Source organism: Schistocerca gregaria, chromosome 4 (assembly GCF_023897955.1).
Source record: "Schistocerca gregaria isolate iqSchGreg1 chromosome 4, iqSchGreg1.2, whole genome shotgun sequence".
In the NCBI taxonomy this organism is placed as follows: domain Eukaryota; kingdom Metazoa; phylum Arthropoda; class Insecta; order Orthoptera; family Acrididae; genus Schistocerca; species Schistocerca gregaria.
The window spans coordinates 677,897,892-677,913,823 of record NC_064923.1 but is presented as its reverse complement, the minus strand read 5'-3'; the positions used below and the strand labels follow the sequence as shown (position 1 = coordinate 677,913,823).

At 40.9% G+C, this 15,932-nt stretch overlaps 1 protein-coding gene across 2 annotated transcripts in view; it reads right to left on the bottom strand.

Moving 5' to 3' along the window:
- LOC126267457 (uncharacterized) overlaps window positions 1-15,932 on the bottom strand; it is a 395,985-nt gene that overhangs the window by 339,518 nt on the left and 40,535 nt on the right. For both annotated transcript variants that reach the window (XM_049972726.1, XM_049972727.1), the window contains exons 4-5: window positions 9,911-10,117; window positions 9,632-9,825 (exon numbers count right to left, since the gene is read on the bottom strand). In XM_049972726.1, coding sequence (XP_049828683.1) covers window positions 9,632-9,825; window positions 9,911-10,117 — 401 coding nt within the window. The remainder of the gene's footprint in view (window positions 1-9,631; window positions 9,826-9,910; window positions 10,118-15,932) is intronic.

Sequence of the window (15,932 nt, the reverse complement as noted above, 5' to 3'; positions counted from 1 at the left end):
GTGTTAATAAGAGTGGAAAGCTAATTGCATTATATGTGATAGACTGGCGTGAAGGGAAGGAGGGTGGATAGACAGGTTATAAAATGTAAGACATACAAACTAAAAGGGAGTGAAGGAAAGAATTATTATTAACAAGCAGTTGTAACACCAAATAAATTAACAAATTTAGACAGGGTGGATGCCAAGAACCAAGCACATGATGTAAAGCCAAATACCACCTTTGGAGAAATGAGACATTGATTTCAAGAGACATAATCCAGATGGAATGTGTGGTGAAACAGGCACTGAGGCCATGACAGTAGATGTTTTAGAGCATTCTCTGCACCAAGTTATTGTGTGTTGCCAGGATACACTCTCCATCTATGCTCATTCATTCCAAACGATAACGTAATGGTAGTTATACCAATGCGGAAGGTCAAGCAGTTACGTAATAACTGGTACAAGATCTGTCATTTCACAGGTGGTTGTCCCCTTGGTAGTATATGTTTTGCCATTTGCAGGGATGGTGTGGGTGGTGAGTGGAGAATGCCCAGGACATTTTACAGGGGGGCAGCCACAGGGGTAGGAGATGTAAGGAACAGAAATAAGTGCAGAAGGGGCATAGCATCTGAACAGACTATAGATGGAGCTGGGGATGGGGTAGATGAATGAAAAGCTATTCTATGTGAGTGGGTAAAATTGACCTCATTTCAGGGCATTATTTTAGGTCATAGGTCAGGATAGTACTGAGTGAGAAAAGGTGTACTCCCAAGCTGTTTTTTTGATGGATCAGCACACTTACAGCAATACACCACCACTCTCACCTCAGCCTTCATTTCAAGTAATTATTCCACCAGCCTACTTCAAAGGCAGATTTCCCTAGCCATAATATCTAACCTTGATTCTGCACTCCTCTTGTCACTCAATACTATCCTGTCTTGAATGTACTAATCAGCAACTTCAAAGCCCATACTGGCCTAGAATCATGCACTGAAATCAGTTCCACTCACTTCAGCAATTTGCCTACAACATCTAGAATAACTTTTTGCACTCCCTGCTCCCTCCCCAATCTTCACAACCTCCTGCTCACATTCTATGCACATTCTATACCTATTCCCCTGCCATGTGGGTCCTACCTGCTGTGACTGTTCCTGATGCACAGCTTGCTCTATTACTGATGCAAGGGGAAATTTCATGGAACAAAAACTGACCAATGGATGGATGTACACACAAAGAGATGGATGGCACATTGCTGTCTCTCAGTTTGTGTCTGAGAGACCCAACATGACTGTCTCAATGAAGGATCATGCACTGCTTGTGAAGCTCTTGTGTGCAAAGGTGACTGTGTGCTGGTAGCCCTGCAGAAGAGCTGGACACGCATGTTACGAAGAATGGCACTAGTTCAATGTCTGCTAAGGATCTGGAGGAAATGGTTATAAACTTTGAAAAGACGTTTTCTTTTGAAGTGCAATGTGGCAGAGAGAGGAAAGTAGTTGATGTGACATCTGTTGATGTGTCCATAGTGCTGCAGAAGTGGTTGAGTGGTGGTGTGCAAACATGCAATGCCTGGGGAGTACCTAAAGTTGGACATATCTGTGATCGTGGTGCATAAAATCCTACAAAACATTCTGGATTGCTACCCACACAAAATCATCCATGTTCAGAAGTTGATTCCTGGTGACCTGTCAATAAGACAAATGTTTACTCTATATTTTCTTGGTGACAAGTAAATGAACAATAAATGACCATGGAACATTCCAGGGATAGACAAAGTCAATTTTCATCTCCAAGGACATGTCAATACACAGAACTGTAGAACATGGGGAAAAAAATCTGTATGCACATCAACTGATACCACTTCATTCTGCAAAGCTGACTGTGGTGCAGGTTGACGGCATCATTTACCATAGGGCAAAATTTTTTTGAGGAGATGAGTCTGTTACCTATACCACCACTGGTCAACACTATGAGAGTCTTTTGCGTACCAACATGATTCTAGCCCTTCAACAACATGGATGTGTGGGTAGGATTACTTTTATGAAAAATGGCTCTCCTCTGTACATTGCACAGCCAGTGGCAGAGGCATTTTGGAAATGCTAGAATTATCATCTGTCATATTCCTACAACCTGGCCATCTGGATCACCTAGTCTTAATCTGTTTTGACTTCTAGCTTTGGGGTTATCTGACATGTTGTGTTCAGTGCTCCAATTATGAACACATTGAAGACACAACTTGTGGATCACATTCTGAATGTGACCCTGAGACTCTCCAATCTGTTGTGGAGCATGCTGTTTCACAATTTCAACCAGTGGCAGAAAAATGGATAGCATTACTGTAAATGCCCTGCACCAGTCATCTCATGACAATTGGAAACCACTGTCATTTTACGGTTTTTGACACCAGGGCAATAAAAACTCATGTCTTTTGCTGTTCATCCAGTTTTTGGTCTTGTTGTTGGTGCTGTCTTCAGTCCTGAGACTGGTTTGATGCAGCTCTCCATGCTACTCTATCCTGTGCAAGCTGCTTCATCTCCCAGTACCTACTGCAACCTACATCCTTCTGAATCTGCTTAGTGTACTCATCTCTCGGTCTCCCTCTACGATTTTTACCCTCCACGCTGCCCTCCAATGCTAAATTTGTGATCCCTTGATGCCTCAAAACATGTCCTACCAACCGATCCCTTCTTCTAGTCAAGTTGTGCCACAAACTTCTCTTCTCCCCAATCCTATTCAATACCTCCTCATTAGTTACGTGATCTATCCACCTTATCTTCAGTATTCTTCTGTAGCACCACATTTCGAAAGCTTCTATTCTCTTCTTGTCCAAACTAGTTATCGTCCATGTTTCACTTCCATACATGGCTACACTCCAAACAAATACTTTCAGAAACGACTTCCTGATACATAAATCTATATTCGATGTTAACAAATTTCTCTTCTTCAGAAACGCTTTCCTTGCCATTGCCAGTCTACATTTTATATCCTCTCTACTTCGACCATCATCAGTTATTTTACTTCCTAAATAGCAAAACTCCTTTACTACTTTAAGTGTCTCATTTCCTAATCTAATTCCCTCAGCATCACCCGATTTAATTTGACTACATTCCATTATCCTCGTTTTGCTTTTGTTAATGTTCATCTTATATCCTCCTTTCAAGACACTGTCCATTCCGTTCAACTGCTCTTCCAAGTCCTTTGCCGTCTCTGACAGAATTACAATGTCATCGGCGAACCTCAAAGTTTTTACTTCGTCTCCATGAATTTTAATACCTACTCCAAATTTTTCTTTTGTTTCCTTTACTGCTTGCTCAATATACAGATTGAATAACATCGGGGAGAGGCTACAACCCTGTCTCACTCCTTTCCCAACCACTGCTTCCCTTTCATGCCCCTCGACTCTTATGACTGCCATCTGGTTTCTGTACAAATTATAAATAGCCTTTCGCTCCCTGTATTTTACCCCTGCCACCTTTAGAATTTGAAAAAGATTATTCCAGTCAACATTGTCAAAAGCTTTCTCTAAGTCTACAAATGCTAGAAACGTAGGTTTGCCTTTTCTTAATCTTTCTTCTAAGATAAGTCGTAAGGTCAGTATTGCCTCACGTGTTCCAACATTTCGACGGAATCCAAACTGATCCTCCCCGAGGTCTGCATCTACCAGTTTTTCCATTCGTCTGTAAAGAATTCGCGTTAATATTTTGCAGCCGTGGCTTATTAAACTGATAGTTCGGTAATTTTCACATCTGTCAGCACCTGCTTTCTTTGGGATTGGAATTATTATATTCTTCTTGAAGTCTGAGGGTATTTCGCCTGTCTCATACATCTTGCTCACCAGCTGGTAGAGTTTTGTCATGACTGGCTCTCCCAAGGCCGTCAGTAGTTCTAATGGAATGTTGTCTACTCCGGGGGCCTTGTTTTGACTCAGGTCTTTCAGTGCTCTGTCAAACTCTTCACGCAGTATCGTATCTCCCATTTCGTCTTCATCTACATCCTCTTCTATTTCCATAATATTGTCCTCAAGTACATCGCCCTTGTATAAACCTTCTATATACTCCTTCCACCTTTCTGCCTTCACTTCTTTGCTTAGAACTGGGCTGCCATCTGAGCTCTTGATATTCATACACGTGGTTCTCTTCTCTCCAAAGGTCTCTTTAATTTTCCTGTAGGCAGTATCTATCTTACCCCTAGTGAGATAAGCTTCTACATCCTTACATTTGTCCTCTAGCCATCCCTGTTTAGCCATTTTGCACTTCCTGTCGATCTCATTTTTTGAGACGTTTGTATTCCTTTTTGCCTGCTTCATTTACTGCATTTTTATATTTTCTCCTATCATCAATTAAATTCAATATTTCTTCTGTTACACAAGGATTTCTAGCAGCCCTCGTCTTCGTACCTACTTTATCCTCTGCTGCCTTCACTACTACATCCCTCAGAGCTACCCATTCTTCTTCTACTGTATTTCTTTCCCCTATTCCTGTCAATTGTTCCCTTATGCTCTCTCTGAAACTCTGTACAACCTCTGGTTCTTTCAGTTTATCCAGGTCCCATCTCCTTAATTTCCCGCATTTTTGCAGTTTCTTCAGTTTTAATCTACAGGTCATAACCAATAGATTGTGGTCAGAGTCCACATCTGCCCCTGGAAATGTCTTACAACTTAAAACCTGGTTCCTAAATCTCTGTCTTACCATTATATAATCTATCTGATACCTTTTAGTATCTCCAGGGTTCTTCCACGTATACAACCTTCTTTCATGATTCTTAAACCAAGTGTTAGCTATGATTAAGTTGTGCTCTGTGCAAAATTCTACTAGGCGGCTTCCTCTTTCATTTCTTAGCCCCAATCCATATCCACCTACTATGTTTCCTTCTCTCCCTTTTCCTACACTCGAATTCCAGTCACCCATTACTATTAAATTTTCGTCTCCCTTCACTATCTGAATAATTTCTTTTATTTCATTGTACATTTCTTCAATTTCTTCATCATCTGCAGAGCTAGTTGGCATATAAACTTGTACTACTGTAGTAGGTGTGGGCTTCGTATCTATCTTGGCCACAATAATGCGTTCACTATGCTGTTTGTAGTAGCTTACCCGCATTCCTATTTTCCTATTCATTATTAAACCTACTCCTGCATTACCCCTATTTGATTTTGTGTTTATAACCCTGTAGTCACCTGACCAGAAGTCTTGTTCCTCCTGCCACCGAACTTCACTAATTCCCACTATATCTAACTTTAACCTATCCATTTCCCTTTTTAAATTTTCTAACCTACCTGCCCGATTAAGGGATCTGACATTCCACGCTCCGATCCGTAGAACGCCAGTTTTTTTTCTCCTGATAACGACATCCTCCTGAGTAGTCCCCGCCCGGAGATCCGAATGGGGGACTATTTTACCTCCGGAATATTTTACCCAAGAGGATGCCATCATTTAATCATACAGTAAAGCTGCATGTCCTCGGGAAAAATTACGGCTGTAGTTTCCCCTTGCTTTCAGCCGTTCGCAGTACCAGCACAGCAAGGCCGTTTTGGTTAATGTTGCAAGGCCAGATCAGTCAATCATCCAGACTGTTGCCCTTGCAACTACTGAAAAGGCTGCTGCCCCTCTTCAGGAACCACATGTTTGTCTGGCCTCTCAACAGATACCCCTCCGTTGTGGTTGCACCTACGGTACGGCCATCTGTATCGCTGAGGCACGCAAGCCTCCCCACCAACGGCAAGGTCCATGGTTCATGGGGGGGGTTTTGGTCTTAGAAAAATTAAAACCAACTTTTTTCCATCCAATGTGATATGACATTGTGGTGGTGGATGGGTTTACCTAGCTAACTGTGCCATAACTATTGACTGATGAATTTGTGCAGCCATGCACATTAAACAGTGCAGACAGTGTAATGCGCAGCAAACCACAGTGATCATGTTATGATTCATCTGTCATTTGTAACTGCCCACATTTATGTTAAGATGCTCACAGCTCCATTAGCTGGAAAATTTTTCATAATTCTGTTGTTCCATGACTTTTCCCTGAATGAATAATATGCTGTTCAAATCTGATGTCATTCCATGCAGTGGTTCTCTTTCATTCATTATGGACACAATGTACTATCAAAGGGAGACCACCTATGCAATGAGACTTATCGTGTACTGGTCATTATGTTATCACTGCTCCATCTTCCAAATTGGTGTATCATTTAGTATGAATGCACATGAATAGATTGTGTATGATGGCAAAAAACAATATACCATTGCACAGCATGCTCTACATTATGACAAATAGGACCTCAGTGCATATTTCATCACACACACCATCTAGATTCTTCCTGCAGACACCAGTTTCTCACAGCTCTGCAAGGGAACAGGCATCAAACTGTGTGCTTTGTTTTCACCATCCAGTGGACCAAAACTTATGTTAATTTCATAGCATTTCTTTCCATTACCTATTTCTTTTCTTCGTTTCATTAAGTATATTCTAATCTGTCTATTCTCCCCCCCCCCCCCCCCACACCCCTCCCCTCTTCCTTCGCCTGCCCATCACATATAATGCACTTAGTTTTTCACTTGTATTAACTATTATGTCATGTTTTTTTTTCTTTCCCAGTAATCAGTGCCTTGCTTACAACACTATCTTCCACTATTAAGATCTCAGTCCCTAATGACCAGTCTTTACTTCTCATCCCATTCGGTTAAGTCCCCTGACTTAGGGTTCTGGTTAACTTATCTATAGCTCTTCCCATTTCCTTGCCAGTCCTCTTCAACACTCTTCCTTTCCCTTGAACACTTATGCCAAAAGGAGCCAGTTTGCACATTTCTCTAACTTTTGTGCAGGTTTACTTCTGCCAGCACTTTGGAGTAAATTTTTAAATCTGTCCAATTATATTAGATTTTAAAAATCATCATTTTTGTTGATATATTATCCCCTGCTGCCATCATTTCTTGTAACCCAAGTTTCAGTTGTTGTTGCTGTTATTGTTTTCAAACTACCATCTGTTTTCAATTTTTTGTGCACATTCAGTCATTTGCTTACCTGTGCTGCCTATTATTGATCTACTTTATGTTCCTATATATTCTTGTAGTGAATTCCACATGCTTAAATGTGTCACTTTTTATTTATGAACTTTTATATAACTCAACAGTTTATTATCCACTGCATGTCATTGGCCTTATTGTCTTTTGCCGATTTAATTCCATATTTGTCACCACTTTACTTCTTGCCACTTACCTTAGCATCTAATTCATTCTTTCATGCTTTTGTGAATTTGTTTTTCAACAAATCGCACTGCCTTATTGTCACCACCTGCATTATTTTATTCCCACAAAAGATTTTTTCTCTCCAATGACTTCCTCTTTATTTGCCCTATTTTTAAGCTTTTGTCCATTGTCACATCTTTCATAACTTTCTCAATTAACACAAATAGCAGTTTTTTCTTACTATACATAGTCCACTTTTCTCATTCGCTCACTATCTCTTGTTAACCCTCGCCTGATCATGACTTTTGTTCACTTTTTCTGATTTTTCTACATTTTTTGAGTTTTCTGGGCTTTTTGCTTGTTTGTCCTCCATGTTCTGCTCTCTGCTTTTCTTCACTACTCCCACAATCTCTTAAAATTCTAAACCCTTATCCTTTGCCATGATGATGAATCCCATTACATTATACTCAATCTTTTCAGAAACATGCTTTTACACAAACTAAACTAAGTTCCCACATTTAGTTTCTTGGACACTGCTTGTCCCTGGGAGTTATCCCCAAAGACCTAACATCGAAAGTCCCTATTTCTGGATGTAATCCCACTCTTTAAGAGACCCTTTTACAGTTTCAAATACAGCAATCTCTTGCGCTTACCAGGTGTATATATGACCTAAATACCACGTCTGTCAATTTCCACTCCACCAGACTTCTCTCCTCCTACAAAGTCCTACTGTTTTCTGCCCCCTCACATTTCCTTGGATGGTATTATCCACCAAGCCAACTTTGAACTGCAACAACAGACCAGACTTCATCTCAAAAAGCTATTCTACTTTTTCCTGAACAACCGGGGCAGGCGGGGTGGGGCAACAGCCACCGTGTGGGAAATATGGAAAATTCTTGCGGTGTGTCTGGGGAGTGGTATGGATGCTGAAACATCACCAGCTGCTGTGATATAGGGTCAGTTACTTCATGTTGACATTGTGCCAGAGATGTTTTTGGCCCATGCAATAGATTTGTGGGTGACTATGTATGATTGACTGCTTCTCTCTGCACATAAATACTATGGTGGTCTACAACCAAGCTTGGCAACCTCCTTAACCCCCAGCCTTCACCATTGCCTCCCAGAGCAATGGAAACTGATTACCACAAGAACTAGTCACAAAAGATAATTGTTCTCAAGCTCTCATCTAAGTCCCTCTCACCACCTGAATTAGCTGTATTATGAAAAGCTCTTGATTTCAGCTCTAAACCAGCATTGAATCATGGTGCTTTGGCTACAAGCCTACTTTTCTTCACTTGTAATGTCAACTGGAATTATCCCTTTTCAACTCATTCTCAGAACCTTTCCAACAGTAAACCAGACATTGAATCCTGACTAACAGTTCAGATCATGATCACAACTTGATCCAGCACTACTACCTCAAAGTCATCATTTCCAAGCTTTCCAAGAATCCTTAACACCCAGTATTGTTTTACAACCCTTTCTCAGGTCCCTACAATATGACCATAACCTCTCCTCTTCAGAACTACAAAACACTCTTTGCTCCATAAAAACTGATGACTACATCATTAACTTCATGACAGAGAAGTGATCTATCACTGTGGTGCTTGACATGAGAGTATGTAAGTGAGGGTCTAGACCAGTTTTCCGACACTTCTACATACTGCATTGCCATGAAGATCGTATCTTTGTGGTGCAGACTAATCTACAGTCCCTCCTTAAAAACTAAGACCACTCACAAGTACTAACATCTCAATCCATAGAATTTCTTTCCCACCTAAATCATGTCCCATAGTTGTTGGCTTCCAAGCATCCACTGAATGTATATCTGCCTTAGTTGATCAACATCTGCAACCTGTAGTACCCTACTCCCCCCTCCCCCTTTATTTTAAAGAGAGAAACCAGTTCTTAGATCATCTGGAATGTTTGCCCATCCCAATAGTGCCACAAACATTGCTTATAATCGAGGCAACCTTCCTCTGAAACAATATTCCCTGTGTACATGATTCCAGAACCTCTATGATATCCTTTCTGCTCTCCTTAAGCTACTTCATACTTTGAACAATAACATTACTGTGAGGGGTAAACATACAAACAGATCAAGGGCACAGTCATGGGAAACAGGATGGCTCCTTCCCATGCCATCCTTTTCATGGGTCATGTGGAGCAGGCTTTCTTAGAATCCAGCCACTGGTGCGGTTGGATACAAATTATGACTTTTCACTTATATATATAAGTGTGTGTGTGTGTGTGTGTGTGTGTGTGTGTGTGTGTGTGTGTGTGTGTGTGTGTGAGAGAGAGAGAGAGAGAGAGAGAGAGAGAGAGAGAGAGAGAGAGAGAGAGAGAGAGAGAGAGAGAGAGAGCATGTGCATCATACATCAGTCAGCTTCAAGTGAGTAGTTATCTATCCTCATTTTTGTTTATAAGACAAAACTGAAACTTTTAAGGATTGTAACATATAAAACTCACCTAACTAACAGAAACATAGTGTCAAAAACTCTTATGAGGAATCTTTCTACATCATCTGACTGGTCCAAAGAAAAACACAGGCAAAGAATGTTTGTCTCAGCTAAAGACTTCATGAGTGTGACACAAGAGTTACGTATTTCCAGTTCCTCACTTATTATTTCTTTCAACTGCTCCACAATAAATGTAAGTGTAACCTGAAATAAAGGAGTAAAATAGGCCATTCCTTCCTTAAAAATTTTCATAGCGAATAACAAAAATGTAGAAGTTTGAAAGACATACCAATTCATTTTGTACTGATAATGGCGTTTTAATAACAGCTGTAAATTCACTAAGAGCACATGCTATCCAAATTTTCTCCAGTGGCCCTGCTGCAGTTATAATCCTCCTGCTGATTAACTTTGATGACAAATCTCTTGCAGCATTTAAACCTTCAGAGCCTAGAAAGGTGTTTTCCTTTCTCCTCTTAATCATTTTCAAAACCAAGGTCTGAAAAATATACAAACAATAATTGAAATCCTTTAAAAAAATACTCAGGTATTCAAAAAGGAAAATTTCTCTGAGTTACTTAAAATATCAGGAGAAATTGTTTTCACAATTGTTCATGGATCGCAGAACGTAATGATCGGAATGTGTATGTAAAAACTAACTGGGAACCAACTAAGCTGTGCCAATGGATAAGTGTCAATAATATGTGGCATAAATATTTACTTTTAAAATGATGACTTCACCTACAACAAACTTCATAACACAATTACAAAATTAGCTAACACTATTTACATGAAGGAGGTGGTGATATGTAATACAAGGTGTAGGAAACACTGTCTCATGACAAAATATTAATTTTTGGGTTCAATTTAGTTTTGAGTAAACAGGGAAAAATTGTGATACATACACAGATGCTGACTCATGATAGACAACTCAACATCTCCACTATACAGTGAGTGGCAACTTTGCTTTTCACAAAACTGTTACATTCAATCCTGGATTTTTCATTCATTTTTGAGTATATACATAGACATATCTGCATATTACAAGATGAGTGTATTGTTTTAAATTATTGGTTCATGTGTGAGTTATGGATTGATGTCCCACCGGAGTGATTTTTCTATCTCCCTCTGCCTAGACAGAACACAGTTTATGATCAGTTGCACTGGCAGTGACAGACAGACTAGTGAAACAAACAGGCAGTTCCAGTGGGTGACAACTGAATTCAAAAAGTGAATGACCAGTCAAAATCAAAGTCCACATGTTAGCAAACGTCATTGTAAGTATGCACAAAACAGTCCTGGAAACAACACACTCAAAAGGCAGTACATGTAGGGTCCATCATTTTGCTATTGATGCTGCAAAGGCTTTACAGAGAACAATAAGGAACTGAGAGACAAATTCAGAGTGGTAGTGTTTACCAGTGTTCTTGCGCCAATGGACGGAGGAGGAGGAGTGTAAGATGTAGAAGTTACTACAATAATAAAATTAGTGAAATTTAACAAATTAAAACACAAATAACACTAAATATTAGACTTGTTAGAAAGGAAAAGTGACACTATATGACTTTGAAACACTTTTGTGGTGATTTTAGATAAAAATATAACACAGGCAAGAACAAACTTACAGAGCTAACAAAATAATATGATCGATAAAATAACTACAGAACAAGCTAAAAAGATTAAACAAAAGTCTGAAGTAATCAGTGCCCTTTGCTGTCATAGCTGCCAGAATGCAGAATGAGTAGTAATTTGAGGAACTTAACTACCAGAGTCCTCTCTTACCCTTTGAAATACTATACAAGAAAGGGATAAAACACTGTACCAGCCAAGAAGATTATATAGTCATTGATATAAACTACAGAAAAGGGAAGGGACCATCAAATACAAGAATACTGTGAGCAGTGGAAGAATATGGAATGAATATGTCATGCACTCTCTACTAAATAATGAGAGAGTAAGATATACATAGAAAAGGAATTCAATGATTAATGTAAAACATTATCAAATAACCAAAGTAGGCATTGGGAACAAAATCAAGCTGCCCATTGGGCACTCTTTCTGGCTCCCATTTTTTGGCTTTATAAATTTCCAGCTCTTCTAACAAATCAAGAGTATGCCCTTTTTATGTTCTGTGGAGAATACATATACTATTCTCAATACACACTGTAGTATGGTGAGTTTCTTCTAAATTGTACCCAAAGGCAGTTTTGTTACTTAGCCATATGTGCTTCTTAAACCTTACATTGAAAGAGCAGCTCATTTGGTCAACACAATACTTATGACAATTATTACAATCAATCCTGTACACCACACAGCCATCATCAAATTTGTAATGTGCACTTTTCAACTCCATCTTTCACTAAGTTTTTGGGTGGTGTTGACTTTAAAACCCCATCAACTTCACATTTTCCAAAACACTTATACTTTTCCCTTTTTATTGGGGTTTGTACAATTATAAAAAACAATGAACATGAATGAACTAACAGTAGTGACATCTCGTGTCTACAACAAACATTTTGTCACTACTATACCTCAGTTCATTTTGAACAGTAGCATTGTTAACATGACAACTCTTGGCACTGCAGCCTAGTGTATAACAAATTTTAAATACATGTAACAAAGCTAAGCTGATTTTGCATGTATTTCTTGACAATGCCACAAGGGCTTCATTTTATTATAATTTGTTGTAAAACACAAGTACCTCACCACATTTTAAACCTGTTTCCACTTCTCTGAATTAATACTTTTTATTATGGCATATTGTATTGTTTCAAGATGTAAACTGTCCACTAGTTATATCTGGATTTCCCTTTTTTTTGCTGCGGATCTGGAGATGGTCATCACTGCAACCATATAGTCTAAGGACTGAAAAGTTTTATATCACTGACAGAAATAAAAGAAATTGCAACAAGTTTACCAGTCCCAATCTGAGTGTGGCTGGATCAACATCTTTGCCTTTGTACTTCCGCCTCGACTGACATCTCTGCCCAAACTCTTTGCCTTTACAAATGTGTGTGCGTGTGTGTGTGTGTGTGTGTGTGTGTGTGTGTGTGTGTGTGTGTGTGTCTGTCCTTTTTTCCCCCTAAGTTAAGTCTTTCCACTCCCGGGATTGGAATGACTCCTTACCCTCTCCCTTAAAACCCACATCCTTTCATCTTTCCCTCTTACCTGAAGAAGCAACCATTGGTTGCTAAAGCTGGAATTTTGTGTGTGTGTGTGTGTCTCTCTCTCTCTCTCTCTCTCTCTCTCTCTCTCTCTCTATATATATATATATATATATATATATATATATATATATATATATATCGACCTGCTAGTGCTTTTGTTTGGTAAGTCACATCATATATATAACTAATTAATGGAAAATCTCATATAAAGATGTGAAACAATTACTAACAAAGAGATAGAGGGGCTGGCCAGTACTTACCTCAGCTCAGTACAGCCGATAGAAACACAAAAAACAACTGAAAATTTAAGCTCCTAGCTTTCGGAATAAATGTTCCTTCATCAGGGAGGAGAGAGGGGAAAGAAAGGGAAGAAGGGAAAGTGGATTTAGTTACTCACAACCCAGGTTATGAAGCAACAGGGAAAGGAAAACAGGGAAGGTAGCAAGGATGGAGGCATGGTTGTCAGAGGGAAGCCAAAGATATTCTACTGCAGGTACTGTGCCAGCTTCAAACCAAAGAGGATGCATACAGAAGTAAAGAGGTGTATAGTATAAAGATGTAGGATGGAAAGATGCATGAATGGCTTAAGAGGAAAGGGAAAGAGGAGAAGACTGAAAAGTAAATGGGAGTGAGGTTGTTGCCTCCCAGTCCTTCTTGAAGAACATTCCGACAACCCCCAACATCACCCCAGCTGAATCCCGTGCCATTAAGCAGCTGAAAACAGACCGCTCTATTGTAATCCTTCCGGCGGATAAAGGCTCCACAACTGTGGTACTTGACCGTGTGGAGTATGTGGCAGAAGGACTGCGTCAACTCTCCGACACCTCAAATTACAAAGCTGTTACCCAGGATCCCATTCCCTCCATTCAGACTGAGCTGCAGAAAATCCTAAAAATCCAAGGTCCCTCACAAGGCCTCACAATGGATTCCATAGACTTACTCACTCCACCTGAGCCACGTACCCCTACCTTCTACCTATTACCCAAAATCCACAAAGAGAACCATCCTGGCCGTCCCATTGTAGCAGGCTTCAAAGCCCCAACAGAACGTATCTCAGCTCTGGTAGACCAACACCTCCAACCTATCACCTGCAGACTCCCATCCTACATCAAGGACACAAACCACTTCCTAGAACGCCTCAAATCCATTCCCACTCCTCTCCCACCTGAAACCTTTCTTGTCACCATAGATGCTACATCCCTTTACACAAACATCCCACACACCCATGGTCTCTCTGCCCTTGAGCACTACCTCTCCCAACGCCCACCCGAAGATCTTCCAAAAACCTCGTTCCTTATCACACTTACCAACTTCATCCTCACCCATAATTACTTCACTTTTGAAGGCCAGACCTACAAACAAATCAGGGGAACTGCCATGGGAACCAGGATGGCTCCATCCTATGCCAACCTCTTCATGGGCCGCATGGAGGAGGCTTTCCTGAAGACCCAACAGCTGCTTCCCCTGGCCTGGTATAGGTTTATAGATGACATCTTTGTGGTCTGGACTCGTGGTGAAGAAACACTCCTTAATTTTCTCCATAACCTCAACTCCTTTTCGAATCTGAATTTCACCTGGTCCTTCTCCAAAACCAAAGCCACCTTCCTGGATGTTGACCTTCATCTTGTTGAAGCTCACATCCACACCTCTGTCCATATCAAACCCACCAACAAACAACAGTACCTTCACTTTGATAGCTGCCATCCATTCCACATCAAACGCTCCCTTCCCTACAGCCTAGGTATTCGTGGCAAACGTATCTGCTCCAGTGATGAATCCCTCAACAATTACACCAATAACCTGACCAGTGCTTTCCTCTCCCGCAACTATCCTGCAGACCTTGTCCACAAACAGATCTCCCGAGCAATACATTCCTCCCCGTCCAACAACAATATTCCTACCCTCAGACCACACAGAAGCATCCCCCTTGTCACCCAATATTATCCTGGCCTCGAATACATCAATAAATTACTCCGCCAGGGATATGACTTTCTCAAGTCAACCCCTGAAATGAGATCATCCCTTGACAAAATTCTCCCCACACCACCCAGAGTTGCCTTTCGCCGTCCCCCTAACCTCCGTAACATCCTTGTTAAACCCTGCAATATTCCCAGACTACCTTCTCTACCCAGCGGTTCCTACCCCTGTAACCGACCCCGCTGCAAAACCTGCCCCATGCATCCCCCCACAACCACCTACTCCAGCCCCGATACTAGGAAAACATACACAATTCAAGGCAGGGCCACATGTGAGACTACACATGTCATTTATCAGCTGACATGCCTGCACTGCACAGCCTTTTACATCGGTATGACAACAACTAAACTGGCTGAGCGCATGAACGGACACAGACGAACTGTCCGCCTAGGAGATGTCCATACCCAGTAGCGAAGCATGCCCTCCAGCATAATTCTAGGGACCTAGGAACCTGCTGCACCGTATGTTCCATTTGGCTTCTTCCACCCAACACCAGTCCCTCTGAACTGCGGAGATGGGAACTTGCACTCCAACACATCCTTTCATCCCGCCATCCCCCTGGACTGAACCTACGTTAAACAACCTCACTCCCATTTACTCTTCAGTCTTCTCCTCTTTCCCTTTCCTCTTTAGCCATTCATGCATCTTTTCATCCTACATCTGTATACTATAAACCTCTTTACTTCTATATGCATCCTCTTTGGTTTGAAGCTGGCACAGTACCTGCAGTAGAATACCTTTGGCTTCCCTCTGACAACCATGCCTCCATCCTTGCTACCTTCCCTGTTTGCCTTTCCCTGTTGCTTCATAACCTGGGTTGTGAGTAACTAAATCCACTTTCCCTTCTTCCCTTTCTTTCCCCTCTCTCCTCCCTGATGAAGGAACATTTATTCCGAAAGCTAGGAGCTTAAATTTTCGGTTGTTTTTTGTGTTTCTATCGGCTGTACTGAGCTGAGGTAAGTACTGGCCAGCCCCTCTATCTCTTTGTTAGTATGTGTATGTGCGGATGGATATGTGTGTGTGCGTGTGTGTGCGCGAGTGTACACCTGTCCTTTTTTTCCCCTAAGGGAAGTCTTTCCGCTCCCGGGATTGGAATGACTTCTTACCCTCTCCCTTAAAACCCACATCCTTTCATTTTTCCCTCTCCTTCCCTCTTTCCTGACGAAGCAA